The sequence below is a fragment of the Tasmannia lanceolata genome, unplaced genomic scaffold, assembly GCF_043159265.1.
Source record: "Tasmannia lanceolata isolate RefF3 unplaced genomic scaffold, GAP_Taslan_0.1 ptg000015l, whole genome shotgun sequence".
In the NCBI taxonomy this organism is placed as follows: domain Eukaryota; kingdom Viridiplantae; phylum Streptophyta; class Magnoliopsida; order Canellales; family Winteraceae; genus Tasmannia; species Tasmannia lanceolata.
The window spans coordinates 740,848-758,363 of record NW_027518692.1 but is presented as its reverse complement, the minus strand read 5'-3'; the positions used below and the strand labels follow the sequence as shown (position 1 = coordinate 758,363).

The 17,516-nt window shown below is 38.8% G+C and overlaps 2 protein-coding genes across 2 annotated transcripts in view; one reads left to right on the top strand and one right to left on the bottom strand.

Annotated features, from left to right (window-relative positions):
- Positions 1-5,370: 5,370 nt before the first annotated feature.
- The window catches only part of LOC143845661 (ribosome biogenesis regulatory protein homolog), a 32,986-nt gene continuing 20,840 nt past the window's right edge, over positions 5,371-17,516 (bottom strand). The window contains exons 5-8 of the mRNA XM_077354055.1: positions 16,788-16,905; positions 6,107-6,290; positions 5,880-5,993; positions 5,371-5,791 (exon numbers count right to left, since the gene is read on the bottom strand). Of these exons, the coding sequence (XP_077210170.1) occupies positions 5,660-5,791; positions 5,880-5,993; positions 6,107-6,290; positions 16,788-16,905 (548 nt within the window). The 3' untranslated portion in view covers positions 5,371-5,659. The remainder of the gene's footprint in view (positions 5,792-5,879; positions 5,994-6,106; positions 6,291-16,787; positions 16,906-17,516) is intronic.
- On the top strand, positions 11,684-12,292 carry LOC143892495 (uncharacterized). Its single transcript, XM_077397145.1, has 2 exons — positions 11,684-11,734; positions 11,821-12,292. Exon 2 carries the CDS (start codon positions 11,917-11,919, stop codon positions 12,277-12,279), a length of 363 nt encoding a protein of 120 aa, XP_077253260.1. The 5' UTR covers positions 11,684-11,734; positions 11,821-11,916; the 3' UTR covers positions 12,280-12,292.

Genomic DNA, 17,516 nt, shown 5'->3' with positions numbered 1-17,516 from the left:
TCTGGAAGAATGACTTTATACTCTCTTGTCCACAAGTTGATCTTTATTTGATCCGGTTCGGTTGCGCAATTTAATCATCGCACCCACTCTTCTTGCTTAGGGTCCACTACCTAAATGACCGAGATAAGTCACGTCACGACACGTGCATGTAGGCAACACTGGTGCTAGTTGTATAAAAAAGATATGTCCAGTATCTTTCCCAACTAGAAACTATTAATGCTTGCATAGAACCGAAATGCCATATCTCCTTGCTCTCTTGGATCTGTGAATCATTTGAGCATGGCATTTCTACACTGCTACTTAAGGACAAACATGTGTCAATAAACAAGCACATCGCACACATTCATTAATATAATTACCCATTCATATCATGAAATAAATCTTTATTGATTAATAAATGTCATTCTACTGGCTTTTCAGGGCATATACTCTAACAATCTCCCACTTGCCCTCAAAGCCAATCATGCATGTATCTTAAACATATTCCCTCCAGATGCTTGTCAAAAAACTTTTGACTAAGGGACTTGGTCAAAGGATCTACCACGTTGCCCACTGAAGCTACTTCAGCTATGGCCACATCCCCTCTGTCAATAATCTCTCGTATCACATGATATCTCCGAAGGACGTGCTATGACTTCTGATCAGACCTTGGTTCATTTGCTTAAGCGATCGCCCCACTGTTATCACAATACAACGTAATAGGTCTCTTAATAGAGGGTACAGCTAAGCTGAAGACAAATCCTTATAAGGATTTCATGTCGTCAATATCTGACTGAAAATCTGCATCGCCGTCCAATGCTCTGGACCTGGGTTTGATTGATATCTACCAACCATGCTTACAGAGAAACAAATATCTGACCTTGTGCATAACATGTCATACATCAAGCTTCCCACTATCAAGGCGTAGGGAACCCTATTCATTTCTTCCTTCTCTTCAGATGTTTTAGGAGACATCTTCTTAGAGAGCTTGATTCCATGCCTAAAGGGTATTAGCCCTTTCTTGGAATCCGCCATATTATACTTATCCAATATCTTATTAATGTAAGCTTCCTGTGATAGTCCAAGTGTCCTATTCCTACAGTCCCTAAACAATTTAAGGCCTAGGATATAAGACGCTTCACCCTAATCCTTCATAACAAAGGTGCTAGAAAGCCATACTTTCGTATTAGACAACATTCCAACATCATTCACAATGAGTAGAATGTCATCTACATACAAAACAAGAAATGTCACAGCATTCCCACTGACCTTTTTGTAAACACAAGCCTCATCTACGTTTTGAGTATAGCCAAACTCTTTGACTATCAAAACGAAGATTCCAACTGCGGGATGCTTGCCTTAATCCATAGATGGATTTTTCCAACTTGCACACTTTTTGACTTCCTTCTCCAACAGCTTAAAAACCTTCTGACTGGATTATATAGATATCCTCTTGAATGTTTCCATTCAAGAAAGCGGTTTTGACATCCATCTGCCAAATCTCGTAGTCATAGTGTGCTGAGATAGCTAATAGAATTCTAATAGACTTTAGCATGGCTCCCGATTAGAAAGTTTTCTCATAGTCAATTCCAGCCTTTTGAGTATATTTCTTCGCCACCAACTGTGCTTTGTAGGTCTCTACCTTACCGTCATGGCCTTTCTTCCTCTTGAAGATCCATTTTGCATCCAATGGACTTAATGCCCTCTGGTGGTTCAACTAAAGTCCAGACCCCGTTAGTGTACATAGAGTCCATTTCGAATTTTATAACTTCTATCCATTTTCCCGCATCAATGTTTGACATCGCTTCTTATCAGTTGAGGGATCATTATTATTTTTATCTGAGACTGTACCGTATGTCTCACTCAAGTAGACAAGTCTATCGGGTTGTCTGATCACCCTACTACTACGACGGAGTGTTTGTGTGGGTATAGTTGGTTCTTGCTCAGTGTCTTCCTCTTTCTCCATTTGAATCTAATTTTGCTCTTCCAAGTATTTTGGGTGAACTCTTCTTCCAAAAATACCGCATTCCTGCTTACAAAACAGTTTTGCTCGCTTGAGTTATAGAATATATAACCCTTTGTTTTCTTGGGATATCCAATGAAAATACACATTCTGGTTCTTATCTCCGACTTTTTAGCACTTATCTTTTTAACATGTTCGGGACACCCCCATATCCTCATATGATTCAATGAGGGTTTCCTGACAGTCCATATCTCATATGGAGTAGATGGTACTAATTTAATTGGGACACGGTTTAAGATATAGAGCGCCGTTTCTAAGGAAATCCCCATAGAAACAGAGGTACTTCTGCGAAACTCATCATAGACCGCAACATATCCAACAAAGTCCTATTTCTACGTTCTCTGAAACTCATCATAGACCAGAACATGTCCAACAAAGATTTCCCAAAGCTTATTGGCAAGGTTCTTGCTTAAGTATGTGTTCTGGTGGTAGATTATTAGTGCTTAGTCACGAAATCACTGTGGAGAAACGAGCCGTGGGGGATCAAAGAGTTTAAGATCAAATAAACTGGCCCCTAGCTCTAACCGAGAGCTGAACAAATCCTCCAGAAATGACAACTCGGCTGGATGTTTGATACCTAGGCTGTCCGGATTTCACCTTCATTCCCGAGAATATTCTGAAGTCCACTCACTGATAATTCGAAGGATATTTAAGATATGGTGGGCACGCTGGGTAGAATTTTATTGAGGCTTAAATTCATGGACGGGTTTCAATGGTGTAGTGTCTGGAAATTGGCAAACACGGACAAGTGGCAATCAAATAGAATCCTGCTAGGTATAGGTCAATTTGCTTCAAAACCATGTAAACTTTAAGAAAGCCTATCTTCCGGTTGGACTTATCCACCCTAAATCACGTAGCATCCAACAACACCCTCAGATCTAGGTTTGAAGAGTCCTATTGATGCTGAATCAAATTCAAATACAACCCGAGCACAATGATAAGTTTGGTATTGGATTGGTGGATTGGATCACAAATGAGCAAAGTTATATGAACTGTGGAGCAGGCCTTTAGATGTATGGAAGCAGCAGGAACTAAACTTTGTGTTCCACTTCAGATCTTGCTCAGGTCTGACCTGTAAATAGTACTTCCTCCAGGAAGACTTCAAAAGATAAAACTGTCACAATGTTGGTGACCAAAGACATTGAGGATATGAAAAGGAAATTTTAGACCTAATTCCTCGGATTCGATGGTTTCTCAGTTCAAAACCCCTAACTGATCTATTCATGTGTCATTCTTGCCATAAATTTCTAAAACATATGGATGATCTTATAGAAAATAACCCACAATGAATCAAAATCTTACCAAACTTGCAATGAATTGGTGTGTAGAAGCAAAAATCCCACGAAAATGAACTAGCAGTAGCAAGATCCACACCCAACCAGTCAATGCTGCTTCCTTGAAGATTTTGAAGGCAAATTGATATGGCTGAGCGAGGATCCGCCTTGATTCCTTGCTAAACAAGGATAAATAGAGAGGAATGAGAAGATTAAAGCTGTGAAAAACAGCTTGCAAATCCTTCTTCCAATGAAAATAGCAACAAGGTCTTGTGAATGCTCCCAAAAGAAAACCCTAATTCATCATGTTCATTAAAAACTGTGTGTGTGTGTGTGTGTGAGAGAGAGAGAGAGAGAGAGAGAGAGAGAGAGAGAGAACAAGGGGCTTTACATCTCATCCGTAATTTACTCCCTAAACTAACCCTAATGATGAAATGACTTTGGATGACAACTAAAACGGTAAAATGGCTAAACTAAACACACATGACTAATCACTGATGCTCAAAAGTAAACCTACACTGAGTTATCAATGGCTGATGTATTGGAAGGGATGCTCCTTCATCACCAGGTCGTTGCATCACCAGCCCGTTCCTATGCTGATAATTTATATTCTCTTATTTCTAATACTTCATATAAAAATCCAGTAATATAAGATATGAGAGAGTACCTTCCTAACAAATGTTGTTTAAAGTATATACTTGTGAACATTAATATTGTACAAAGTACATAATATATGCAACTACATATTGTATATAGATGCATAGTAACCGCTAAAATATTCTTTAGCCTCTTCAATGGAATCCATTGGGGTCATGAATTGTAGCGTGATAGTAGAAGTGACACCAATGGTAGTTGCAAGCAATGAGACTCCCTCCCTATCAGTGGGAGTAGGTCACCGGGTTCTCTTTTTACTAGACAGACATGTATAAAATCAAATGCACCAAAAAAGTGACAAAAACAAGGACAAAGAGTTGGACGAAGGAAGTGCCACATAGTTAGAGATAAGGGATGGGTTGATGGACAATACTTATCTGATAATTAATACTCTACTACCATATATAAAATGCGACCAACATCAATATTAATTATTAGAGCCCCAACTTCAGCAATATTAATTATTAGAGCCCCAACTTCAATAGGGGCGACCTCATATTAATAAAATGTGATACCCTCACTATAAGCTTAATAAGCCGAACATTTAATTGATCATAATTCATTTGATAGCCCCTGCCTTGACTAAAAATCAGGCGGATGCAAATAGCAGGTTCCAGAAGAAAATAAATGGCGTGAACTATGACAAACACTGTTCATGCAAAAACACGTGCCTTTATGTCTAAATTTTTACAAGGCAAAAATAAAGCTAGAGATATAAAATAAAAACAGGCCTTTAATAGCTATAAAAAAACCTAGATCTGTAAGGTATATAATAGCTATAGAGAAATTTACTTATATAAGTTATTCAATAATTCAAATAAAATTTACATTGATGAGGTTTTAAATGCCCCAGGGGACACACGAACTTTCCCATCACATGTACTATATATATATATATATATATAGAGAGAGAGAGAGAGAGAGAGAGAGAGAGAGAGAGAGAGAGAGAGAGAGAGAACGGTTCCTACACATATGTGTAGAGAGTTCTCTACACACTAGCTTAAAATACAGTGGGGGCCCACATTGTTTGGGTGATCCAATCCATCCATTTTAAAGGCCCTCACATAGATAGGGTGTCTACAAAAAATCAGATCCATAGGATCATCCCAACCCTACGATTTGTGGAGGTAAAATGGATGTCTTTAAACCTTCACAAATTAGTCCATTTTTTGCCTCCACAGTTCGAATGGTTAGGATGATCCAATGGATTTGATTTTTTGTGGACACCCTATCTATGTGAGGGCCTTAAATATGAATGGTTTGGATCACCCAAATAATGTGGCCCCCACTCTATTTTAAGCTAGCGTGTAGATAACTTATCTACACGTGTGTAGGAACCGTTTTCTCATATATATATATGAAGAAATTTAAATTTATAAGGTTTTGAATGAGATCTTTTCGTAGTATAAAGTATTTACGACATATTTACATTTACGGGGATATAAAAAACCTAGGGGTTCCCATTTATTTGATTTCCTTTGATATTAAATATTCAGGACCCACTGTGTAAATGGCAGATATGCACCAAAAATTTTCCTAGTAAGACAAATCCTTACATTTAAGTGGAGTCTTCTTCCCCACCATAAGGGTAAAAACATCATATTTAAAGAAGAAAAGAACAAGAACTTACATATGCCCTATCTCAATTTCTAGCAACTTGAATTTCTTAAATAACCCAAAAAGCTCACCTTACATTTAATCACCACACATGTAAATTGAATGTCATTTACTAATGACCCTTCTTCTTTGAAGATTTTTTCAGAGATTTTGTTTTTGGCTTGAACTTACTTGAGGTTGAAGAACCAGACTCCTTCGCCTTTCTTCGCTGTTTCTCACTCTTTACATTGAACATGGTAACAGCCTGTTTCGCAACCAAAAAAAAATTATGGGATAGGCAAATATTAAAAACAAACAGAGCCAAGAAGATAATTAAATAAAATTAAGCTTGCCTTGTCGACATCAAGTATCTCATGGGAGTTCTTGGAAATTAGCTTGTTCAAGATCTTTTCAGTTTGCTGCTGCTCCTGAGTACCCATTCCTTTTCCTTCCACAACGGGGAGGAACTAAGCAGAGATAAAAGACAGAGAAAAACAAATAACCCAACTTTTAACAATGTGATGAATAGGATATATGTCGAGTATGTTGCATAATATGAGTATTGTATCGGCGTGTCAACCTTGCGGTACTTCCCGGGATGCTTAGCAGGTTTTTCTCCTTGAAGTTTCTTATCAAATTTCCCGCCACTTGCGGTTGCAGTTGCCGCCATCCCAGCTACATTCTCTAGCTCGTCTTTACTCGCTTTCTTTGGCAGACTTTGCGTTCCTGTTATGGGCAATGCCGTTGCAGCGAGTTGGACATGGCTGCAAGAAAATATTGGCTATTCAATATTAAAGCCTCTAAACCCATGTAAGGTAGGCATTGACATGTGTATCGCTATTCAGGAGAAATCGCCATTGGAAGAACTGACAATCTAACATGTATGTGGTATGATACGATTATATTTAATATTATTGTTGAGAGTGGGCGTAGTGTATACCCACTTATGTGGGGCCGTGGGGGTGTTTCAGTCTTTTCTATGTAACCCTATTCTAACATATATAATATGATTTTCATGTGGGAGAGAGACAACTCTCTCTCTCACCACTTCTCCACCACTTCTCTTCTTCTTCTCTACTTCTCTTCTCATGGAAGATAGCATAACTTTAGCATGGTATCAGAGCTAAAGGTTAGAAGAATCCCCATCAACATTGACGAAAATTAGAAGATTCTTCAATCTCTCATCCCTTTCTCTCTTGTTTTTGGGTCTCATTAACCCTCACCAAACCCTAACTACATCTCGGTCTTCTACTTATCTTACATTGCTCCGTTGTTGTTGGTGCCGTAATGTTGGTTGACTCATTGGTGGATGGTTAGTTGGGTTGTTGGTTGCTTCGTCGTTGGTGCCATGTTGGTGCTGTGTTGATGGGTTGTTGGTGATTCCTATGGTGATGTTTGTTGGTGGTTTATGGTAGATAGTGTCTTGTTATTGGAGTGTTGTTTGTATTTGTGGTGGTTCTTTGGTGTTGGTTATTGCTAGTATTGTGTAGTTGGTGGTGATTGGTAATTGGCATTTCCTCATTATTGGTTGTTTACGTAGTGGATATTTGTAACGACCGCCCTTAATTTCCCCTTTAATTTTTGTTAAAATAAACTTAAACAAAAGAAATTTATTTAAACCAAGAAACCCCGGTGGCGGGATATACGCATGAAATGGATGCCAACCTTGTTTGGGTGGAGACCCAGAAGTTGGGACCTCCTCCCAGTTGGGTGAAGATGATTTTGGGGATAATATTTGAACCAAGAAACAAATCAAAACAAAAAAGAAATAGGGGTGGCCGTATGCACACTCCCAACTGTGGAAGTGTGCGCATGGCACTGTGGGCCCCATGATATTTTTTTTTGAAAGATGACGATTTTCATTGATATTAGAAAAGCAATGGGGACCAGAAGTCCCATCTTGCAATACAAGATATCAATAAAACTGGACCGGGCATACCCGGAATCATGGAAGGGAAGAATCTAACAAAACAAATTCAGCTATAATTACATTTTCCTTTCTTCCTTTACTATACTATTAGCAGACTTTACTTTGGGCCCCTTGGATTGGCCCGGGCATACCCGGGACCAATTGAAAAGCACCCAAAGTGAGTTGCAAAAGAACACAACCTTTCCTTTCCTCTATTCTATACTATCTTCTTTTTACGTCTTTTCATAGTATTCTTTCAAACCTTTCATCTGTACTCTGTGAGCTGTGCATGATTATGGGTCCTCTAGATCAGTACCTCTTGAGATTACAGGTAACTGAAATTCCTGGGAAGTATTAAGACTTCAAGCTTCTAAACCTTACAAATTGAACTCTAAAACTCCAGGACTGATAACCTCCAATAATATAGCAAAACTAGAGAATCCATACAAGGGAACCTAAGCGAAAGAACGAATCTCTCAAGCTATGGTTACTAAAGATCGAAAGCTTCTGGATAACGACAGACAAATCACAAAGCTATTAAACAGGAGGTATCTAGAATGATTATGGAAAGCTTCATTACCTCCATCAAGTGCTAAACTACGGAAGAAAACAGTGTCCATCTTCTAAACTAGCTTCCCAAACACCTTATCCAATCTTCTTTTCAGATTCTTGTTCTCTTATCTTATTCTCTTCCTCATCTCTTACCTTCATTGCAAGAAACATGTCTTTGGTTGCCCCCAAATTTTCATCATATTGAATCCCAAATACATCCCCCATCGATGGCAAATCTTTGAATTCTTCCGAGAACGATCCCTGACTCCTTGAATCGTCAGAGCTATCATCACCCTGTTTTGCCTTTCCTTTAGTATCCCCACTAGACATCTTGGCCCCCCAGTATTCAAATCATCAATCTGTCCTAAACCAACCGAGGTAACAGACACCTCAGGATTCGGGTAGGTTCGATCATCCTCCAGGTCTCTGATAAGAGACTTTCTTTCCTCCTCCCAGAGGCGCCGGCGGGTGCGTCTTTCCTTTTCTAGGACTTTATTGAACATGGGAAGGTCAAGGAGAGGTGGGTGCAATTCCTTATCACTTGTCGTTCAGAAGTATTGTCGGGAGTAGAGATGCTGGTAGAGGCTTTCTTTAGTTAGGCCCAACGCTTTTTGAACGGGCTAAGAGTAGTCTCACAAGGGGTAGGCGACTCCTTTCTAGTAAGCTTTTCGTTGAAGCGAAGATCTTTCAGAAGCTCAATATCTGCAACTTCATATACAAAGTCTTGGGCGGTCGGAGAATTTCCATCCTGGGCCGATCCCTTTCCTAGCATAGCTGGCAAACTGGAGGTGTCGAACTTTTGAATGAGCTTTTGAGTATCAGCAACCAGTCTCCTTCTCCTATGATCCTCTTTAGGGGTGTGCATTATTCGGTTAAAACCGAAATAACCGACCGAACCGAATCTGGTCGGTTATTTCGGTTCGGTTAAAAAGTATAACGGTTCAGTTTCGGTTTTAAATCGTATCAAATTTCGGTTATCGGTTTCGGTTTTCGCTGAAAATTTATTCGGTTAACCGAATAACCGAACGGCGGGTGAAGTGAATAACTTAAAACGAAAGGGGCGTGTCGCGAGTAATAAAAAGGGTGGTGAAGTGAATAAGTTAAAACCTAAAAAGTAAAAACGAAAGGCTAAAATTAGGGTTTTCTTCTTTTCTTTCATCTTATCTAAAACCTAAAAGAGAGAGAGAGAGAGAGAGAGAGAGAGAGAGAGAGAGCTGCTACTGCTAGGGTTTTCTTTTCTGCTCTCTCTCTCTCTCTCTCTCTCTCTCTCTCTCTCTCTCTCTCTCGTCTCTGCCTCCGCGGCTTCGCCTCCGAGTCTCCGGCCACCTCTCCACGATAAGAGTCTCCCTTATTTTCGTTTTTTTTTCTTTCTTTATCTTTTTCAATTTAGGGTTTTAAATCTTTTGATTTCACTCCTCTCTTTCAGTGTTTCTCTGGTTTTGGTTCGAGAGCACAGCTCCATCAGAAGATTCAGAGGTATGGGTTCTTTACTTCTTTTCCTTTCTCTTTTTTTTTTGCTTTTTCTATTACTTTTTTTTTTTGCCTTTTCTATTACTCTTTTTTTGCCTGATTGCTTCCTTTGGTTTCCATTTGAAATTATAAAACCGAAATAGCTTTTGTTCATCCAAGAAACCTAGTTTTTTTTGTCTCTCTGTTTTTCTTTTGCTCATTCTCATGAAAGTCATATATTGATTTATTTTACTTAATTAAGGTTTCTTCTTAAATCTTATGTTAGTTCTATCATAGGATGCTATTTTTTATCTCCCTGTTTACTCCTTTGGTCCCTTGTCTTAAGAAAATAGGTTTGGGTTCATCTTGTACGGGTTTTTTTATTTATTGAATTAGGGTTTTTATTCTGAACTTATGGTGGTTTATCATCAATATTTTTGCAATGCCCCAAAAAGGAAAATAAGAGACTATTTCTGTGGGAAATAATTAATGGTTGTGCCTTTTCTTCTGGCAGAAGTGTTCTTCTTCTTATGTGTGGGAAATAATTAATGACACAGAACGGTCTGATGCCTGATGGAATGATATCATTTTTGACAAAATACTTGTACTTTATGTAAATATCTTGTGTTGTTGTCTTTGATCTTTGATCTTCGGCTTTTTCATATGTTATGTAGATATCTATTGTCTCTTGATACTTTTTTGTTTGAGAGCTGCTACTTTATTTACTTTATTGAGAATTGGTTTTTGTGTACTTTTCTTTTTCTCCTAAGATGTCCCAAGAAGGAGCTTCTAGTCCTAATGTTAGCAACCAATCTTCAAACCCCACTGACTCAAGCACAATGATTGCAACCTCACGTAAGAGAAAGACCATGAGACCAAGGTCAGATGTGTGGGATCACTATACAAAATTTGTTAATGAAGAGGGTGAACATAAGTCTAGGTGTAGGTACTGTGAGAAGGAGTATCATAGTGATCCGCGAAGAAATGGAACTTCTGCACTTAAGACTCACATTTCTTCATGCAAGAAGTTCCTCTCCGATATAAACACAAACCAGACACAGTTGAATTATCAACCGATCAAGGGTCAAGAGGGGGACGGCAGCGGGACCCTTGCTAATTGGAAGTTTGATCAAGAGGCTATCAGAATTTCTTTAGCCCGTATGATCATTGTTGACGAACTTCCTTTTAAGTTTGTGGAGAATGAAGGGTTTAGAGATTTGATGTTTATTGCATGTCTTTGATTTAGTATTCCTTCACGTTCAACAATTACAAGGGATTGCTTTCAGTTCTTCATGGATGAGAGGTTGAAATTGAAAAAGATTTTTAAACAATCAAGTCAACGGGTTTGTCTCACCACAGACACATGGTCATCATTGCAAAGAATTAACTACATGGTTCTCACAGCTCATTATATCGACACTGACTGGAAATTGCACAAAAAAATAAACTTTTGTCAAATTTCTAGTCATAAAGGTGAAGCTATTGGTAAAACAGTTGAGAAGTGTCTACTTGAATGGGGGATTGATAAAGTGTTCACCATTACCGTGGACAATGCTAGTTCAAATGATGTTGCGGTTGGATACTTGAGAAGAAGGATAAACAATTGGGGGTCTAGTGTTTTGCAAGGCAAATACCTTCACATGAGGTGTATTGAACACATTATTAATCTAGCTATGTGTGATGGCTTAAAAGAAGTGGGAATTTCAGTTGACCGTGTTCGTGCGGCAATTAAATATGTGAGGGGTTCTCCAGCTAGTTTGAAACTCTTCAAAGAGTGTGTTGAGGTTGAAAGAATTCAAAGTGTTCGTTGTGTCTAGATGTTTCTACAAGATGGAACTCGACTTATTTGATGTTAAATGTAGCGGAAAAGTTTGAAAAGGCATTTGAAAGGTTTGACGATCAAGCAGTGTTCTAAAAGGCGGCCTGGGCGGCCGCAGGCGCTGGGCGTGGAAAAAACGCACCGCCCAGGCCCTAGGCGTTTAAAAAAGCGGCCTCACCGCCTGGGCGTTATTAGGCGGCCGCCCAGGCGATGAGGCGGCCGCCCAGGCGATGTGCGTGGGCCTGGGCGGGTTGGGTTTGGGCGGTGTAATAAAAGAGGGGGTGTTTGAAGTAATAAAAGGGGTGCCTTTTTAGTTATTTTAATTTTTAAAGAGGGGTGCCTAAAGAAATAAAAGGGGTGCCTTTTTTAGTGTATTTTTTAGTTTTTATAATGTAAAACCTAAAACGTAAAACCCTCACCCTCTTTCTTTGACTTCAAGTTCCTCGGGATGTGAGAGGAATTGGAGTACTTTTGAGGGGGTAAGTGTTAAAAATAATTTAAAGAAAATTTTAGAGATTAAAAGTTTTGCTACTAATATACTAATACTTGCATTTTCTTTTTTTAGATTCATACGAAGAAGAGGAATAGGCTAGATGCTTCAAGATTGAACAATCTTGTTTATGTTCAATTCAATGCTAAGCTCTTCAATGAGAAGAAAAGGATGAAAGAACGAGGAGGAGATGTGTTACTAGCGAATGAAGCTAGTAAGGCTCAAGGATGGATAGTGGATGGTGGTGACGAAGAAGAAGAAGATGAAGTCTACCCCGGTTCGGGACTTACTTGGAGAGTGGTTGGAGAGGCAGCAGGAGCAGATGATGCTTTAGAACCTCGGAGGAGTAGAAGAGTTGGTGGTAGTTCTTCTTCTTCCTCTCGTACCATTCCCAGGAATGTAAGAGAACTTGATGAAGATAATTTTCAATTGGATGATGAGACAGAGGATGAGGGGGTGGATGAGGAGATTGTGTTTGAAGAATCAGATGAAGATAGAGTCTTGGTCTTGGAGGAAGAGGACAATGATTTATGAAAACTGAAGAAGTGCTTGGATCTTAATCTTTTTTTGGTTATGGATTTGTGTTGTATTGTTAAATACTTAAATTATTAAGTATTTTAAGCTTAATTTCTTATTAAGTTTTTGACTTTTTGTTATTATTTAATGTTTAGTGCTTATGCATAAAATTGTTTGGATTGTTATGTATTCAAGTACTTATATTATATATAAAAAAATGCAAGAAATTATGAAAATATATTAATATCTAAAAAAAAAATGAAAAACGCCTAGAAACGCCTGGGCGCTGGGAGGTCAGTCAGCCGCCCAGCTCCGCCCAGCGCTTTTTAGAACACTGCGATCAAGATCCTTTTTGCAGTAGTGAACTTGATTCGGGAGATTTGGATGGGATTAGGAAGCCCGATTGTGAAGATTGGGAAAAAGTTAGGAGGATGACGACATTGCTTCAAAACTTTTATGAGCTCACCATACGAGTTTCGGGCTCATTGTATGTTACTTCTAACACTTTATTTCATGAGATTGGTGAGGTTGAATGCCTTTTGCAACATTGAAGTGAGAGTGATAATTTTAAGTTGGTAATGATGGCAAGGAGAATGAAAGAATAGTATGACAAGTATTGGGGCGATATTGAAAGGATGAACAAATTAATTTATATTGCGGTTATTCTTGACCCTCGAAACAAGTTGGATTTTGTGAAGTTTGCTCTCATAGATATGTATGGAGATGAAAAAGGTAAAGAGTTGGGGGGGAAAGTGTTTGATGCCACATTGGAAATGCTTAATGAATTAAACAATAAGAACACAATCAACACACCTCATGATGCCAATCAAGTTAACTTGGGGGATTCAAGTTCAAGTGGGAATTCTCAAAAGTCACAAATGCAAGAACCGAAACAACATGTGAAGAAGATGTTGACGGAAAAGCATAAGAAGCACAAGATAGAATCCGTAGGTGGGGATAACAAATCGGAGTTAGATAGATATTTAAGTGAAGGTGCCGAAGACGATAGTGACGGGTTTGATATTTTAGGGTGGTGGAAACTTCATAGTCCTAGATTTCCTATCTCATCACAAATGGCCCGGACAAATACCGGCCAAATAGGACGGTAGAAAGACTGAAGGCGAGGTTGGTTGAAAAGGGGTACACACAGACATATGGTATTGATTACACGGACACGTTCTCTCCTGTGGCTAAAATCCCTTCCGTCAAAGTTTTGATCTCCCTTTCAGTTAACATTTCATGGGCACTTTACCAGTTGGATGTCAAGAATGCTTTCTTGCATGGTGATCTACATGGAGAGGTTTATATGGAGCAACCTACCAGGTATGTTGCTCAGGAAGACGTGAAGAATGTTGTTTGTAGGTTGAGTAAGGCCTTGTATGGCCATAAGCAGTATCCTCGTGCCTGGTTTGGGAGATTCAGTGAGGTAGTGGTACAATTTGGCATGACACAGTGTGATGTGGACCATTCAGTATTTAGTTCTCAGTCTAAAGATGGTCGGATCTTCCGGGTTGTTTACGTAGATGACATCATCATCACAAGGAGTGATAGTACAGGTATACAGAGGCTGAAGGATTTCCTTCAGAAGGAGTTTTGTACCAAAGACATGGGACGCCTAAAGTACTTTCTAGGGATAGAGGTAGCATATTCACGTGGTGGACTATATCTAGCACAGAGAAAGTATGCAGTGGATATTTTGGAAGAGACAGGTCTTTTGTGCGCGAAGCTAGCTAAGACACCTATGGATCCAAACGTCAAGCTTTCTCCCGATCAGGGGGAGTTACAAGAGGATCTGGGCAGATACAGACGCTTAGTTGGAATGGAAAACTTATCTACCTCACTGTCACATGTCCAGACATTTCCTTTGTAGTTAGTATGGTTAGTCAGTCATGAGTACACCACGGACACCTCATTGGTCAGCAGCCACCCAGATAGTAAGATACCTGAAGAAAGCGCCTGGTAAATGACTGTTCTTTGGGAAACATAGTTATATGAGGGTTGACGGGTATTCAGATGCAGATTGGGCAGGATCTCCCGCAAACAGGAGGAGGTCTACTACTGGTTATTGTATTTTCGTTGGAGGAAATTTGGTATCTTGGAAGAGCAAGAAGCAAGATATTGTATCTAGGATAGGAGTTGATATGGTTGAGGTCATTTACCAAACCCCTACGCAGAGCAAGGTTGAGTAACTTATGTAACAAGCTGGGAATGTATGACATTGTTGGACTCGAAATTTTACAACAAGGGCAAAATAGTAATATCCTTTATTGAAATAAGAAGAGAAAGAAAAGGAGTGATTACGCATTACGCTATCCCCCAAAGTAAAAAGGGATAAATATAAAAAGTTAAATCTCTAAATTTTAGGAAGTAAAAATGACTTGCAAAAGGAGAAGTGAGTTACCCACTTTTCAAAAAAGGAGTTACGTAACTCCCCACAAAAAGGAAGTGGGGATCGTGAAGTTGAGAAAAAAGGAGGTGAGGTGACAGTTGCTAACCACTTCAAGAGAGTTCTATAAATAGACTCAAAATCCTTTAGAAAGGGGGATCAAATCCAATTCTACCGAGAAAAAGCTACGTGAAGAAAAGGAGGAGAAAGAAAGGTAAAAAGAGAATACTGGCTAACAGTGCTTTCTTTTCTTTTTATTTGCATGCTTCTCCCAAAAGGTTCCAGAAAGGAGATAAGAAGAAAACCTTTCTTCTTCGGGAGAAAGAGGAAAATCTCTTTACAGAACCTCTCTAAAGGTCCCTTTATGATCTCTTTCCAGAGACTCCCTAAAAGGAAAAGACCTTTCTCCTCCAAGAGAAGAATGATAAAGATGAAGGCTCCCGAAAAAAAAGACGAAGAAAAATCCCTTTTGACAATCTCTCTCTAAAGGTCCCTTTATGATCTCTTCCTAGAGACTCCCTAGAGGGAGAAGACCTTACTCCTCCAGGAGATGATGATAAAGATGAAGCCTTCCAAAAAGAAAGACGATGGAAAAACCCTTTAGAGAATCTCTCTCCAAAGTTCCCTTTAGGATCTCTTCCCAGAGACTCCCTAGAGGGAGAAGACCCTTCTCCAGGAGAAGGATGATAAAAATGAAGGCTCCCAAAAAGAAAAACGGTAGAAAATCCCTTTAGAGAATCTCTCTCTAAAAGTCTCTTTAGGATCACTTTCTAGAGACTCCCTAGAGGGAGAAGACCCTTCTCCTCCAGGAGAAGGATGATAAAGATGAAGGCTTCCCAAAAAGAAAAAAAGAGAAACATCCCTTTTGAGAATCTCTCTCTAAAAGTCCCTTTAGGATCTCTTCCTAGAGACTCCCTAAAGGGAGAAGACCTTTCTCCTCCAAGAGGAAGATGACAAAGATAACATTTCCTCGAAAGTTCACAAAAAATCGGATCTTAAAAAAAAAAAGGCCTTTCTGAGGACAATTAACAAAAGTTGTATTTAGATAGGGAACCTCTTGATGGATAATCAGAGGTATTTTCTTCTTCAAGAAATGTAATTAACGGCCAATATAGCCGGAAGTGTACGATCCCAATCAAAATTAATAAAACCTCTTCTCGCAAGAGGAAAATTTGATCCCAATTTATTTTATGTGTGTGATTTCCTTTTTTCATGCATGTGAAATTTGTTGCGAATAGACATATACACTCCAGCTTGAGGGGGAGTCTTGAGAGTGGGCGTATTGTATACCCACTTATGAGGGGGTATTTCAGTCTTTTCTATGTAACCCTATTCTCACATATATATAATATGATTTTCGTGTGGGAGAGTTAGACAACTCTCTCTCACCTCTTCTCCATCACTTCTCCTCTTCTTCTTCTCTACTTCTCATGGAAGATAGGATACCGATAACAATTATCATACAAAGTTAGATCGCAAAAACAGGAGATATTGAAAATTTTACTTAGAAAACAGAAAGACATTATAACCATGCTCACATGAGATCAATAAGCCATTTTTTAAAAAAAGGGAAATGATGTGAAGGGACACTGGTGTCAGGGTTGCCCAAACAGCCCTCCTAATGCTGTCATGTGGACCTAACAGGGGTATATTTGTCATTTTATCAAAGGTATAGATGCATTTTTGTCATTAAAAAAGGTAATTAATGTATAGTTGGGTAAGTGGCATAATAGGAAGATCTATTAGGAAGCTTCCTGACGCAGGCATGTTTTCCTAGAAGCTATCTTTTATGAAATATGGAGTCTACTTCGTATAAACCAGCGAGGTCAATATGGAAAAAGAAATGATGCAGCAAAAGAACAATATAGATGATGACATCATTATAATGAAAGAATTGGCCCGAATGGTTAGAAATATTTGATAGACTGGATAAAGAAGAATATAAAATTATAGTGGAAAATGATAAATTAAATTATGGAAATCATTCTCAGCCACCTAGTTGATGGCCAAATGCATCACATTCTGATTGCAGTGCATATAATGCGGGACAATTCATATTTTTTAATAATATCCGTAATGGTTATTATTTTGAAAGGAAAATAGTGCCCAACAACATCATAAAATAAGGTAAAAAGACAACCTCGGCAAAGCATCAACTTTCGCAGCTTGCTTCAGATTCTGCAACCGATTCTTTTCTTGCTTTTCAACCCGTTTCTTCTTTTCATTTTTCCTCTTGCTGAAAGGGTCTTCTCCAGGCTCTGCAATAACAGCAGCACCAATTGTAGAGGAAAGGAAATGACAAGAAAAACAGGACATGGAACATTTTAGTGAATCAAGGGTGCCATTTAGTTGAAGCATATTAGTTTATCCAACAAAGAATGAATCCAGTTTTCGGCTTGCTATGTCTGTTGAACCTATTAGTTGTTTGTCTTGCCACAAGAAAGTGAAATTTTTTTCTTCTGTTTATCTTTTCATCGTATCTATGCTTTTTATTTTTTATATGTGGTTATGTTGGGTTTTAAATTTGATCAAGAAATTTGATTTTCCAAGGGGATATGTACCTAATTTGACCTCTAGCTAGGTCATTTGACTTCATCTGATAAGTGAGGATATGTGAACCGATGATAAATTTTACGTCATCTGTTCAGTGAGGATATTTGGACCTACAGTCTTACTTGACCTCATATGATCAATGAGGATATATCAGCCTATGGTATTATTTGAACCCATCTACAGTGAGGGTTATGTGAATCCATCTATATATTGATGTAACATTATCTGAACCTTAAGCCAGATATTCGGCATCAATGAGGATATATGGGCCTACGATATTATTTGACCCCATCTACAGTGGGGATTATCTGAATCC